At 52.5% G+C, this 14586-nt stretch overlaps 1 protein-coding gene across 4 annotated transcripts in view; it reads left to right on the forward strand.

Annotated features, from left to right (window-relative positions):
• DNMBP (dynamin binding protein) overlaps positions 1 to 14586 on the forward strand; it is a 34672-nt gene that overhangs the window by 4105 nt on the left and 15981 nt on the right. The window contains exons 1-5 of one of the 4 annotated variants that reach the window (XM_030487772.1): positions 2801 to 2826; positions 2939 to 3103; positions 4542 to 4720; positions 7105 to 7227; positions 7787 to 9727. In XM_030487772.1, the coding sequence (XP_030343632.1) occupies positions 4576 to 4720; positions 7105 to 7227; positions 7787 to 9727 (2209 nt within the window). In that variant the 5' untranslated portion in view covers positions 2801 to 2826; positions 2939 to 3103; positions 4542 to 4575. Of the gene's footprint in view, positions 1 to 2800; positions 2827 to 2938; positions 3104 to 4541; positions 4721 to 7104; positions 7228 to 7786; positions 9728 to 12630; positions 13845 to 14586 lie in introns of those variants that run through there. The other 3 variants (XM_030487773.1, XM_030487775.1, XM_030487774.1) reach the window with 3 other exon arrangements.

A 14586-nucleotide genomic window follows, 5' to 3' on the forward strand; every position in this document is an offset into this window, starting at 1 on the left:
TCTGCAACAAACGTAGCTTTTGTACATGTCTGTGAATCTGACTCCTTCCTGGTCTGCTGCTCAGGCAGGCTCTACGGTTATTATAGAGATTTAGGCATCTGCTGCACAAGAATCCACTTGTCCCTCTTGTGCAAACCAAATGTGCCTGTGGAAGCTCACACTGCATGTTTTTGGTCTGTTTGGTGAAATGTTAGTTTTTCAGTTACGGTGCAAGACAGTTCTAACAGCACTGCTTCTTGGGTGAGAAGCTGAGAATTAGAGGGAAACAAGTGGTGATAGTGCCTATGAAGTTTGGGGTTTTTGCTGCTAACTCTGTGGCATCCATCCATTACTGCTTTTTATCTCATGATCTGATCATCGCTTTGGGCATACCACTTGATTTGCTGTCTGCAAGCCCTCAGGGTCTCTCTTTTTACTGCGGCTGCTAATAATTTCTGTAATCAGCCTAAAAAGGTCTCTTCATGTTGCTGCCTTATCTCTTAAGTGCTTGAAATCCTTGCTTCAGTATCTTTCAGCAAACCAGGGAAGACAGAACTCCCGTTTCTGATGTACAGAAACACGTCAGAGACTCATTTGCTCACCCTTATCATTAATAAGATGCAAAAAGGGCATTTATATCACCATCTTCAGTAGGTCTGCTTCCATCTAAATGATGGCACTTTGAGCAAGTGCCTGACTATTTGTGGTGCTGGTGAGTACAATATTTGAGACTTCTTACCCTGTGCAATTTCAGCTGCAAAAAGAGAGAAGGGATACAAGAAGTTGTCAGTGTGTAAATGCCTTCTCTTGGCTACTGTAGCTTGATCCAGTCTCTGCTGAAGGTCTCAAAACAATATTGTAACAGAGTTAATAGCTGGCATTTCATTCTGGTCACTCCTTTCATCAGCCCACACTGGACCAGACACACTCCAGAGCTAATGGTGGGCTAGGCAGTCTTCCATGGAGGTCATGTTAATGTGTGCTGAGCGTGCATACAGGCAGGCTGTGGGGAGTGATTAACGCCCTGAGAATCCACTCTCTGCCTTGCTGCACAATGCTGTTGTGTCAGGGCCGGACCTTGGCACCGGGCAGGCTGCAGTCGGGCGCCAGGAACACGTTACCTAGTTTGTGCAGGACCAGGCAGCGAGACAGAGACAGCGTGTTCTTAGTGGGGCGAGTTCGGGGCTGCGCTGCCGCTTCATACTTGCAGGGTGAGGCTGTGTTTGGATGCGGGTCCGCTGCTGGGCGGGGGCAGGAGTCCGGCGGCTCGCAGGCCTGGCCTCCCCCAGCGTGGAGTCCCAGTGCTGGCTCAGCTGCAGAGGAGCCCTCCCTGCTCTGTCCCCCTGGCAGGCGGGGATCGCCCGTCCTGGAGGTGAGAGGGGACGGTGCTTGGCCAGCTGTCAGGAGCCCTGACTCACTGGGGATCGCAGGCGGAGCCTGGCTCTCCCTGCGCGCTGCTTTTCCTGCTGGAGCCCCTGCGTGAGCTGTTGCTGAATGTTTGTTTTCACCAGATCAGGGTGGATCTGGGAGAAGCTCGGGTCCATCACTAAGCCTGAAGAGTCGGACTCAGTAAGTTTCCAGTATGGAAGATGCTGGGAGGCTTCCTTCTCTAGGTGGGGATTTGGAGAAAACGTTGGCAGGCAGCACTGCATGGAGTAAACCAAGGCCAAAGTCCTGGAAAACATAATATTTTGTGTTCATGTTATGGAGCAAGCAAACTTCATAAGGCTCATTCACTGCTTTCAAATACAGTGGCACACTGTCTAGGCTCTGATGGAGCCAGGGAGTGATCCTACTCTTCTTGGTACTGCTGGAGGAACATGAGCTTGTTGGGATTCCTTCTTTGGCAGTTTCAGAAGTTACTTCACGCTTTCTTACCTCACGGGCTGGCTCTCAGGGAATGCTTTTCACATGAATATGTTAGTGCCCATGTTTTATTATAACTGCAACTAATATATACATGGTGGAACAATTGCAGTCCTGCCTGCCCTTCTTGATCTTCTGTCTCATTGGAAAATCTTGTACATTTGAATAATGAGTCCCCAGAGCTCCAGGTGAGTTAAGGAAGTGACGCTGCTGTTTTCATGGGCAGGATCTGAGCCCCGGGCAGTGGGAGGGCTGTATCCTCAGCCCCAGTGATTGCAGCAAAGCCAGGGTTTGGTCTTCAGCACGCATGCTGTAATCCTGGCTCTCCTCAACCCACTCTTACGTTACACTTTTGACAGAAGAAATGCAAGAAATCTCACTGTGCCATCATGCTTTCCTGGAGAAACTACCCAAAAAATACTGCCTGCAATATTTTTCTCCTCTTTGTCTGGTGCGGGGCTGTGAAGTTTGCATATTCAGAGTATGGCAAGGATTCCTAGGACCTGAGTTCTGTTGGCAGCCAGTCTTCAGGGTGGAGAGCAGCCCCTGGTGCCTGCAAGGGGCTGCTACTGCTGCGCATGTCGCTCCTGCTCGCCCATTCTGGTCAGAGCATGCAGCAGCATGTCCCAGACACCCCACCTCAAACAGCACAGGGATCCTCCCTTGTCTTTAGTATTTCCAAGCTAATTGATGGCTCTTCCATCTTTTTCCCTGCTCCACATGGTCATGTTTTTAATACTGTTACTCATTTTGCCTCAGTAGGTTCCTGCTACCCTGAACTGCAGCTCTTTGTGCTCCTGATTCACTCCAGTCCATTCATCTCTTTTCGGTGGCAAAGTGCTGTCGGCTGCTGGATATTGGGCTCTTTGTTTGTGCAGCCAACACAACGCTGGTGACAAAGGGACAGCCTGTGCCCCAAGGAGCCCACATGCTACAGGGAAGGCAGTGGAGAGCAATAGGAGTGAGGGACGGATGGCAGAGGTGAGGGTGGCTGGGGCCAAGTGTGCTGGCGGCAGCAGGCGCACGGCTGGGGGTGGGGAGGGACGTGCTGAGGAAGCTGTTCCTGCTGAGTACAAACCCGCTTTGTTCCCAGGAGGTGAGTTGGACTGGATAAACAGAGTGGTCCTGTCAGCAGAAACCCTTTCCCTGGCTGGATCCCCCACTGGCACTCGCACTGGAAGCTGGCTGCACCTCGCTAGCAGAGATGTTTTTCTCCTCCCTGTATTAGCTTCCACTCTTTCCGACTCTCCGGGCTCAGGTGGGCTGTGCGTGGCTGTATGGAAAAATTGGGCCCTCGGGGCCCCATGTGCTCACTATGGTGGTGTGTGCTGTCACTGTGCTCTTACTGCTGTTAGCTAGATGGGACGGTTTGACAAGCCATGCTGAGTACGGGATGGGTATCATGAGCTAGGCGGCGCTTGGAGGGTGGTGAATGTTCACTGTGCACATAGACGCGCTTTGGGAGGGGAGAAGATTGGGTCCAATGCAGGGAAGTTGTGTCCGACTGAATGGAGCAGAGACTCGGCTTGTGATGTGGGAGGAAAGAGCCTGTGTCGGGGGGGCCAGTGGGGAGGATGCTGATGTCCTGGCCTCGCAAATGGCAGGGCTCTGAAAGCACCTCAGAGGGTTGTTGGTAGTGCCGTGCTCTGCATGTGATTGTAGTGGGAAGCACCGGTCCGAGGTGCAGATGTTGAGGAATAATATTATGGTTCCTGGATGCCTTGGATGGATGCACCTTTTAGTTCCCCTCCCAGGTGGTCCAGGAAGAGGGGAAGGAGCAACTGTAACTGCAGGACTGCTGCTGCATTGGTGTGTTGTATTGCATTGATGGTGTGACTGCTTGGTTCAAAGCAAAGATGGTACAGAAAAGTGTCCTGGCTTAACAGCCACTTCCAAAGGAAAGGGGGATCCCGGCCTTGATGAGGACATTTTTGCCTGCCTTCCGCCTGCCAGAGGGAATTTAAGCCTGGGCAGGGTCTGCACCCTCATCTCAGCCTGGCTTCTGCCCAGAGCCCTGGTGATGCCTCCCAGGGGATTGCTGAGCCTGGTACATAAAAAGCAGAAGGGGCATTTTGAGCCAAGTCTGAGGATGCCCAGGCCGGGTCAGCCCAGGCAGGAGTGGGAAGAGTTCACCAGTGGGTAGGGGATGGTGGGGTGAGCTTGCCTGAGTGAACTTTGTGCCTCTTTTCTTGCTGGGCAGAAGTGTGACGTTGCTGCAGCACACAGTTCCTGTGACACTGAGCAGTAGCATGGGGAGGGGGCACCTCTGCCGATCCCACCAGGGCGTGCGTGGTGAGATTGTGCAAGTTAGCGGTGCTATCTGCTCACCCAGCCCTGGCGGGCTCTGCACTGCATGTCAGGGAAGCACTGAGCTTCCTCCCCTCCTCTTGCTTCCTTCCTGACAGGAATTCACTTCCAATTTTCTTGCTGATTCTCCCCCCACTGCAGCACAAACCCATGTCCCCATAGAGACAGCCAGAGGGCTGGACAAGGTGGGATAGACCATGGGGGCTGCATTGCTTGAGACCCCTTGCTCCTGCAGCATGCTTTATGTGCAAGGGGTTTCAGGGACCTCAGGGCAGGACCCCCTCACACTGTTCCTGCCTTTTTTAGTCAGGCAGGGTTTTACTTTCTGAATGTATATGAGATAATTTCAGGTGCTTCTGGCTGCTAACAAACTTCCTGCTGTGTCTCAGCCTTAGGTACTGATCCATCTTCAGACCCTGTGCAATGGAGGCTGGTTCCGTGGTGCGAGCAGTCTTTGATTTCTGTCCCAGCGTCTCTGAAGAGCTGCCCCTCTTTGTGGGAGATGTCATCGAGGTGCTGGCCGTGGTGGATGAGTTCTGGCTCCTCGGCAAGAAGGAAGGTGTCACAGGTAAGAGCTGGAAGTGCGGCACCTGGATCTACAGATGTACCAGCTAAATGCCCACTCTGTGAGCACACCTTCCTTTGGCCAGTGCTGTGCAGGACCAGATTCAATGTACTAATTCTTTCATGGGACTGAGGGTGCAGGTTGCCCATCGCTGGTCTCCTGCCAGCTTTGCATCAACTGTTGGGACAGCTCGTTTGTTTTTTTGAGAGAGATTAGTGGAGGGTCAGTTCTCAAGGAGATGAGAGCTTCACAAGACTGGTTGCTCCATCCGCTGTCGTGAGACAGCCCATTTCCTGGCTAGTTTATGCGCTGACCTGCTGTGGCAGTGGAAGGGGAGAGAGGAAACAGATGCACTGAGAGTGGAAATGCATCCACATCCAAATGTCCTCATCAGGTCAAGTCAGTGGGAGACACAGTGACAGAGTGCATGTCTCCCTCCAAGCTCTCTGCCTCGGCCCCACTTCCTCCTTTCCGCTTTAAAGCGTTTTCCTGCACAAGCTGCCATCATTATGTGGGTGCCTGAAGTAGTGTGCAAGTCTTAAACTTTTGGAGGGGCGTGGGAAACTTCTGAAGCAGCAAAATGCTCTTAGTGAAGCACTTCAAGTCTCGTAGTCTTCTGTATAAGCAGCTCTTTCTCATCTTAATACTGATGTTGAGAGGATGTGTGAGCTCTCAGGGAGATGAAAACCAGGCCACTTCAAAGCATAAGACTGACTCTGTCTTCAGCATGAGGGGGGACTGGAGTTTAATCCTCGGCCATGGAGATGGAGCTGCTATTGCAGCAGCAGTCTGGGCTCTGCTAACAACCGCGAGCTGTTCCCTGGCTAAAACAAAGATGAACAGGCCAAAGGTGGAGAGGAGGACTCATTTCCTATGCTCCATGTAGCTGATAAATGGCATTGAATGAACACATGCCTGATCCTGCTGTTGCTGAAGTCACTGGGCACAAATTACTGCTGCAGAAATCACCAGTGTCTACTTCACAACAGTCTTGTCTGCCAGCATAACTCATGTGCTTGTTCTCAAGAAGATGCAGCTATTAAGGAATAATAAACAGATGTGTGTCGTAGCTCAAAGATAAAGAAACATGCTGAAGTCAAACCACATGGTTTTTAATGACCTTTAACTCAAAACCCACTTGCATTCCTGCTTTCCCTTGGAACAGCTGTTGTAGTTTTCTGCCCAGTTTTCTAAGCTAAAGTTGTAGGAAATTGAAAAAAGTGCTATTGAGTAGAAGCTGTGGAGGTGCTGCAGCCTATCAATAATAATACTCAGTACTCTGTGGGGAATACTTAATGTAGCTCCATGACTTCCTTTCAGACAGCATTAGGTTGTTTCCATGTACAGAGCAGGAAACTAAGGCATGGAAAAGGAGGTAGAATTGGTTAAAACTGTGAAGAAAGCCACTAAGCCTAGTAGCCTGTAGGCTGCTGGTTGCACCTCAGGTTAATGACAACAGATGCCAAATTGCCTAAGCCCAGTGCAGAGTTTTGGGTGTCTAGGATATGGTGTCTCCAGGTTTTATTGAAGAACGTGGATGCCATATTGGAGCATCAAGTGTGAATGCTGGAAGTGCTACTAGCCCATACTGCATCAAATCCCCTTGCTGCAAATCATAAAAGACAGGAATGACATTTTTAGTGGCCTTTGCAGTGGGCTCTGCCGCATCCTGTGCTCCCAGGACTGAGATTAGTAACTGGGTGGTATCTTATGGTGGCCAACAAGTGTGTGCTGCCCCATCTGGCTATGGCCTGTTCAGAATAGCTGGGCATCCAGCAATAGGTGCCATGGGGAAATAGGTGCACAGGGGTGATAAAGTAGGGAAGGTCCCTGGAGCCTCAGCAGTGCTGAAGCTGTGACAGAGCCTGTGACTTGCAGACATGGTCATCCTGAGTGTGATGGCCTGACTTCTGCACTGAGGCCGCACAGGAGCCAAGCCTTGCAGAGTGAGGAGCACCAAGTGGATGTGCCCAGTCAGAAGACACTGGTCTTGTTATCCAGCACTACTGGATTTCAGTCCGCATCAGGCTCTGACTGCTAAGCAAACAACTCGTGCTTGAAATGAAAGCAGAGAAAACCTAGTATGTCTGTTCCCAGAAACTCCATGCTGATGGCACAGTCCCAGTAATGAACATAGACTGTTGATTGCCTGGAGTGAGCCAGGGCACAAAGCTTTTTGTTTTCTGTTAGCTCTTAAGCATTTAAAACCTCAGGAATTCCTGACTCCTAAGCTCGTTCCTTTTCCACCATGCTACTGAGGCATCCTGGGTAGCTGGGTATTTTCCTTCAGCAAGAGATTAATAGATCCCAAAACCTGGAAGGAGGGTGGAGGGAGTGGCAGTGGGCTACAGGAAAGACTCATTGCTAAGAGTTGTTTCTCATTTTAGGGCAGTTTCCTAGCAGCTTTGTGGAGCCTGTGGATATTCCCCCTTTGAAGCAGGGAGAAAAACTGTTTGTTTGTACCAATGACTTCACATCTCAAGAGCCAGGGAGCTTGTCATTGCAGAGAGGTAATCTACATTCCCTTCTTTTGCTTAGCACCTTGTCGCCCTCACCTGTCCTTCCAGAAGCATGAACCCAGTCACAGCATCCTGCCTAGAGTGACAGGAGAGAGAGGGGAATTTCCTAATAACCTCATGACGTGGCTCATATCAAATTCACCATGGACCTTTGGGCTTCTGCTACTCTGGTACCAGTTTTTCATGATCTGTCATTACTCTTGAAACTCCAAAAATTGGAGTTGTCTGATCACAGTAAATGTACAGCTTCCTTTTAACTGCCTTCTGGTTCCCAAATCTTAGACTTGCATTTGAGGGAGAAATCAAAGCTGTGGTGGACCTTCACTGTTTGACAGCCAAAATTGTGTATCTGTCTTAGACGTGTGCAGGAGGCTGCCAATGCTTCATGCCTTACCCCCATTCCATTCTCTTGTGCATCCGCAGCATGCACTGTTCTCTGGGCAGAGAGCCAGTCCTCACGCACAGACAGGAGGGACATGGGGAGGCAGGAGTAAAAGGTGGGAAGCAATCATGATGGCAGATTTAAACTGGTTTGTCTCATTCCCTGCAGGAGACCTGGTGATCCTTGGGGGGTCTCTGGCCTCCAGCTGGCTCCAGGGCCGAAGCAGCTGGGGTTCCAAGGGCTTTTTCCCTTCATCATGTGTGCGGGAGTTGTGCCTTTCGGTTCAGAGCCGTCAGCTGTCCCAGAGCGCTCTCCTGGAGGTGCCTGCCTACTCACTGGGCCAAGCCCGGGCCCTAATGGACCTGTCTGCTCAGCTGGAAGAGGAACTGGACTTCAGGGAAGGGGATGTGATCAACATTGTTGGTGTCCCAGAGCCTGGATGGTTTGAAGGCGAGCTCAGAGGCCATAGGGGCATCTTCCCAGAGGGTTTTGTGGAACTGCTTACTCCTCTGCGAGCATCAGGAACCTCAGTGGATCCAGAACCCACAGAGACTTGTGACACCAATGGGACAGTCGAAGTGCCCCTCAAGGAGGAGGAGGAGCCAGGGAGCACATATGGTGTTGCTCTTTATCAGTTTCAAGCACTGGAGTCCAAGGAACTGGATTTTGATGTGGGTGACAGGATTCGGATCATAGGCGTTCTGGAGGATGGCTGGCTGGAAGGGGAGCTGAGGGGGAAACGTGGCATCTTTCCACACCGATTTGTGAGGCTGGAAGCCTCTGAGGCTTGCAGGGATAAGGCAGGTGCTGGGGATCCCCAAGATGGAGGCAGCTGTGGAGTGACCATCCATCAGGACCTGGAAAATACGTGCTCCGAATCTTCTCCTTTGCCAGGGGAAGATGGCAGGGAAAAGGAGGATGGCTCAGCAGCACACCATGAGCCTGACACTGTTTTGTCTCACCAGGCAGAAAGGTCAGAGAATCCTCTTGACACTGACTTGAGACAGCATCAGGCCTTTCCCAGCACAGGGCACCAAGGACAACTTCCCAAAGGTACAGCAGACTCCTTCCCCTTTGGCCACACGAAGACAGTCAATGGCCTTCTCCCCTCTGCTCAGCTGCCTCCTCAACAGGGCAACAGGCCTGACCAAGCAGGTGAGTTGGAGCCTGAGGGGACTGTTTCAGCCTTCCCAGGAAACTCAGAAACTCACACCCTACCTAAGCATGATGGAGATAGTCCCACTGTGCCCCTGCAAGCTCCCCGCTCCCCCCAGGATCCTTGCAGGAGCCAGGTGACTTCTCCTAACAACTGGGCAGCATCTGAGCCCCAGGAGAGCCAGAGCAGCGCCCAGGACCTGGACAATGGTGTGGACAGTCAACAGGAGAAGTCCAAACCCTGTTCCTCCAGCTTGGGAGGTGCCCAGGTGGGCCTGGACACATGGGCTGGGAGCTGGGGGGAATGCTGCCCACTCGGGGCACAGGGGGATGGCTGCACAGACCTTGACTCCAAACTGACTGAGCAGCTGGCGCAGTTTGAGAAGAGCTTGTCCAGTACCAGTGCTGAGCAGGACAAGGTCTCCCGCCACTTCTCTATCTTGGACTACAGCTCTGAGAAGGACATTGTCTGTGGGTCTCCTGAATCTGTCCCACACGCCAGGCAGCCGGAGAGGAGAAAAGCCCTGAGGCCACCCCCTCCTCGGCCCAGCAGCCTTGCGACAACCCCTGTGCGCATGCTGGGTGGCCAAGTACCCAAAGGCAGGTCTCTGTCCTTCTCAGTCAAGCCCTCCCGGCCTGCGCCCCGGCCTCCACCAAGCAACCAGCGGAAAAACATGGCCCCTGTGCAGCTTCAGCCCAGCGCCCAGGAGCAGCGAGTGGAGGAGGGACGTGAGGACTTGACACGGGAAGGATCAGCTTCCCCCCACTCCATTCTGCTGACAAGGATAGGAGAGGTGGAGCGAGACCTGGAGGCTTACGGCAAGACCCATGCTGAGCTAAGTCTGATGCTGGAGGAGCAGCAGGATGAGCTGGTGAGAGCAGAGACCCTGGAAAACCTTGATTTCTGTGACTCCAACATAGAGAGCCTTAGCGTGGAGCTGCAGGAGCTGAGAGGTGAGTCTGCAGCAGCATGGGGTGGGATGCTTCAGGGGGACAGCTGTGCCATGCTGCGTACAGACACTGTTGAAGCCAGTGTTTTATTTCCTTCTTTAATTCCTGATTTTGGTCATTTTGTAAGCATTGTTACAGTACAAATCATGATGATTTTGCCTCAGAGAGCCACAGAATCATTCTCTGGACATCCCTCAGCCCTGGCCTTTCCCACCCCCTTTTACTTCTGACTTTCCCACCTCCTTTTCAGCCCCACCATACATCCAGAGCCCTGATCTGATCCATTGCCAGTGTCTCCTTGCTCTCAAGCAAAACCACAGCTGCTACAGGTTCAACCTCCCTGCCTCATCCTCTCTTAGCTGTAGGGGAGTAAGCAGCAGCTTCAGAGTGGCTTTGCTGGTGTTGCTGCAGTTGAGATTTGAGTTGACTGATGTCTGTGGTATGACTGTCCTCAGCCTGTCAGGGCTTTCCTGCATCCCATTCTGCTCTGGTGGTGATGCAGACTTTTGGGGAATGTCACTTAAATCAGAGGGGATGCACAGAAGGGTGCTGAACCTAGCCTGGGAGTGGGATGGGCTAGTGGGCAAAAAGTAAAGCCTGCCGCTGTGCTCCTGCCATCCATGGGAGTTCCAGGACAGGAAAATGATGCTGTGCTGTTGGTAACAGCAACAAAGAGCTTTAAATCATGTCATGTCTGTAGCTGGAAAGATGACTTTTGTCCATGGAGCTGAGAAAAATTATGCCGGGTGAAGAAATTTGCTGTGATTGTATCAGCACATTTGGACTCTGAAACCCAAAGATGCCATATAAAGATCAGTGCTGTTGATTACGTTATACTTGATATTACAGTAGACAAAGTGGAAAAACAGGACCACATACATCTCCCACAGTCCCTTCGCCAGCATCTCCCAGGAGCTCTGACACTGGTGTTCTGTTACCGAAACCCACGATGTGCAGGAAATGTGGGCACTGCATGCAGGAGGTGGAGTGAAATGTCAGCTCCTGCCTGGGGATTACTCACTCTGACTTCATTGCCTTCATCCTCCCACTGTTTAATCAGCGCTGGAGAGCCCAGGCACTTAGCTGCAGGATTGTGTCTGATGCAGAGCACATGGGAACGAAGGCTGGTATGGGTGCACCAGGGAAACAGGGTGACAAACAGCCTCCATGTCAGTGGCATGCAAGAGGGATGCTTGGAAGGAGGCTTAGAGGATTTGAGGCTAGATGAAGTAACATGAAGATAGCAAGAGGGAAATGTAGGCTGGATCTGAAGGGAAATTTTCTGATGGGATGGATCGTGCTGGGAAATGTCTCCTACTGTCCCAGTGCTTCCTGAAAGAGGACAGATCCTGCGGAACCTGTGCCCTGTCGCTTACTGGAACTGGAAGTTTTGGGCAGGAAAGTAACATACTATCCTAGACATCTACCCATCAAGTTATCCCATTGGTAGTCATAAGGGATTTTTCACGATTTCAAGAGACCTGAGGATTTACTAGTCTCTCTGGTTCTATGGTAAAGATGTGCCCTCCCCAAGCTCTATCCATCCCTCCTGCCACATCTGAGTGTGGCCAGAGAGTATGTCTCAGGCTTGCTAGCCCAGCTTTAGTGCAGCAGGCCACATCAGTAATGCGGTGTTGCACTGGCTCAGCAGAACATGTTTGTGCTGTGCCTAAGGCATGGCCTCTGCCTTGCCACTGTTGGGGAACATGGAGGCAGGCAGGAGGGAGAAAAGCTTTCACAAAGCATTGACCAGCAACCAAAATAGAGCTGGCATAGTCTTGGGGGAACCCAGCCTGTTGGTGCATCCTTTGGGGAGTCGAAGAGCAGAAAGTACGTGGTTTCTAAAATACATATTTAAAATCTGCAGGCTGTCTTTTTGGTGTGTCTTGCGTGCACACCGGGCGTTTCACTGCTTACCAGGCTGGGGCAGGATTAGCGCTTGCCCTCTTGCAGTCGGAGTAGGAGGGTCTGTTGGTTTTATTTTTGTTTTCTACCAGCTGGGAGCATTGGCTGTACATTCCTAACAAGTGTTGCAAGAACCCGAGATGTGGATGACATCTGTGAACTCTTCAGCTTTCTGTCTAGAGCATGTTGTGGTTGTCTCTTGGTTTCTTATAGGAGCTCCTGCATTTGGCAAGGAAAACTTGCCAAAACTCTGTTGCGCCCTGCAGTGAGCGGTGTTGGTGGCGTGTGTGTTTCTATAGCCTCCTAGAAACTTACAGTGCATGTTGGCACTGGACTCTGTAACCCAGATAGTTCCTTCAAGCCTGTTCCTATCAGCTGCTGGACCAGCCGTTTGCCCTGGAGCAGGAACAGGGCAACTGTGGCTGCATGGCACTGTGTGGGCACCACTTGGGGTTGCTCTGTCACACAGGGAGCTTGTCCTCTCCTGCTCTTCCCAGGACCTGTGGGTGAGGGCTGAGAAAAGGATGGGCTCAACATCAGGTTTGAGCCAGGGGCAGCATGAAGGCCTCAGTTTCCCCAGTGAGGTGTGGAGCAGAGCCCAGCCTCTGCTAGACCACATCATTTAACCTCCATGTCAGTGGGAGCATGAAGACAGTGGTAGGAGATCTGGTATCCTATGTGGTTTGTGGCTTCCTGCGGTCTCACACACTGTTTCCCTCCCCTGAGGACGTTGGTCTTGGAGCAGGACTTCTGCATGCTTAACTGCTCTCCTTTTCCCTGCCTCTGAGCCTCCTGCAGGGAGGCTTTGGCAAAGCTGTGGAGCCGGTTTGGGCAGTGAGAGCCTGCCCAGCCCTGGCCTCCCTCCTCGGGGCTGGTTACTGATTACTTTGGGCAGCAGGTGGAGGAGGCCAGGGCTGGCAGCGATTGGGCCTGTGCCTCTCCGTACCCTTCCTGGCTGGTTTCAGGAAGCAGCACCTGCGTTTCACTTGGGACGGGAGCGCTGGAGCAAAGCGGAGAAGCGGCGTCAGCGTGGGCCTGGGCTCGGGGAGCAGGCAGCAAAGGGAGTCAGCCCCTTTGCCGCTCCCTGGCAGGGCTATGTGCGCTTGTCCTGGGATGAAACACAGCGTGGAGGATCTGAGGCAGGAGCGGCGACGCCGTGGCTGGGAATATGAGGACTGTTGTGCTGTGTGGAGAGAGGACGTGGCTGGAGTGTCTGCACGGCGCAGGGAGGCTCACTGCAATGACAGAGCCAGGGCGAGGAGGCAGTACCCGGGCTGCCAGGAAGCAGACAGTGGCTGGGATGGTTACAGGAGAGAGGAAGGCATCTCTATGGACCAACGGACCATGAATGGAGACTGTGGAGGTTTTTGGAAGGGAAATATCCAGTACGCAAACTGCCGGAGAGCAGAGGGTGTTTGGGAAGGCACAAGCCGGGATACAGAGGGTAGAAACTGTAGGCTGTATGAGACAGAGGGTGTGAAATACAGAAACTGCAGTTCTGAGATAAGAGAAGGGCGGTACAGAGAGGACAGAATACCTGGGCAGTATATGGAGAGGGAAAAACAGTATGGAGAGAATAGAGGCCCTGGAAAATATAGGAGGAGGGAAAGGTGTCAGAACTACAGAGATACTAGGGGCTACAGTGAGGATGAAAGACATTATGGGGAAAAAGAAAGGTGGTATAATCAATGGGGAGATTCTGGGGAGTATAGGGAAGGGGAAAAGTGGTATAGAGAGGATGGAGGCTCTGGGGCATATAGAGAGAAGGAAAGGCGGTACACAGGTGCCAGGGACCACGTAGACCAAGAAGATACTGAGCGGCACAGGCATCCCAAAAGCCGTGTGGTGGACTGCAACAGTCTGGACAGAAGTTCCGAAGCTCCTGCATTTACAGTCTGGTCCTCAGGAGACAGTAGCGTAAGCCTGGGGTCAGGCAGCTGCTACACAGAGTCCAAGACACAGGACATGGACTATGACAGCTGTGGGGAGCTGGAAGGAGCAACCCCAGGGCTTGGGATGCCAGCCAGCAGCAGCAGTGGAGCAGAGCGCTCAAGGGTACGCACAGGCCGGCCAGACTGGAGCCAGGTCTGGGAGCAGGAGGCTGAGGAAGCCAACAGGGTGGGCCCCGTGCTGCAGCGAAACAGCTTCTACAGGCGGACGGCTCCCAGCACCCTGCGGCACTCGGAGTTTGTGCAGACCAGGAAGGAGAAGCGAGGTACGCGGGGAAGTGCTGCACAGTTGCCTTGGGTGCGCCTTTGCCCTGCCCTGGCGCTGGGGCAGCACCAGGGCTGTGGCACAAGTGGGTGGCCAGCACAGCCATGCTCTCATGGGAAACCCCTTGGGCTTGCTGAAATGGGCATCATCATTGTTACCCCTCTGTACAGTCACTCATCTGCCCTGCAAGGGCTTTTGTCCCCATTTTGCAGAGGCCCAGGTAGGAATGAAGCGTAGGCAGCACAGACCCACAGCTCACTGCTATCCTCAGTCGCTCCTCCATCTGTGCCCTGAGCATTTTGGTAAACCCTGAAAACTTTGGCCCTGATTTGCCTGCTTGCTCAGTGCCCCAGAGGAGGTTCTTCATGGGGGAAAGGGTGAGGTGCTGAGGTTATTCCCACTGCCTGTTTTACCTTTATAACCCGCTGTGAGCAGATTCTGTGTGTAGGAATCTTTTCCTGACCCTCCAGAGGGTGAGTATGGCAGCGCAAAGGAGGAAATAGAGGAAGTTGTTGTAGCACTCAGACGTATGCAGATGGCAAGTACTTGTAGTTACATAATTACACATGGGCAGGGCATTGAGGCACCTGTATATTGGGGGGCTGTCACAGATGGGGACAGTATCTCCAGCATTGCCAGCCTCTCAGTACCACAGTGGTCCCTTGCCTGTGCTGCAGCAGTTGTGTGTCCTGGGTCCCCAAGCCGTCCCTGGGTCTCCAGTTCCATCAGCCAGCACCCTGGAG

Source organism: Strigops habroptila, chromosome 5 (genome assembly GCF_004027225.2).
Source record: "Strigops habroptila isolate Jane chromosome 5, bStrHab1.2.pri, whole genome shotgun sequence".
NCBI lineage: Eukaryota > Metazoa > Chordata > Aves > Psittaciformes > Psittacidae > Strigops > Strigops habroptila.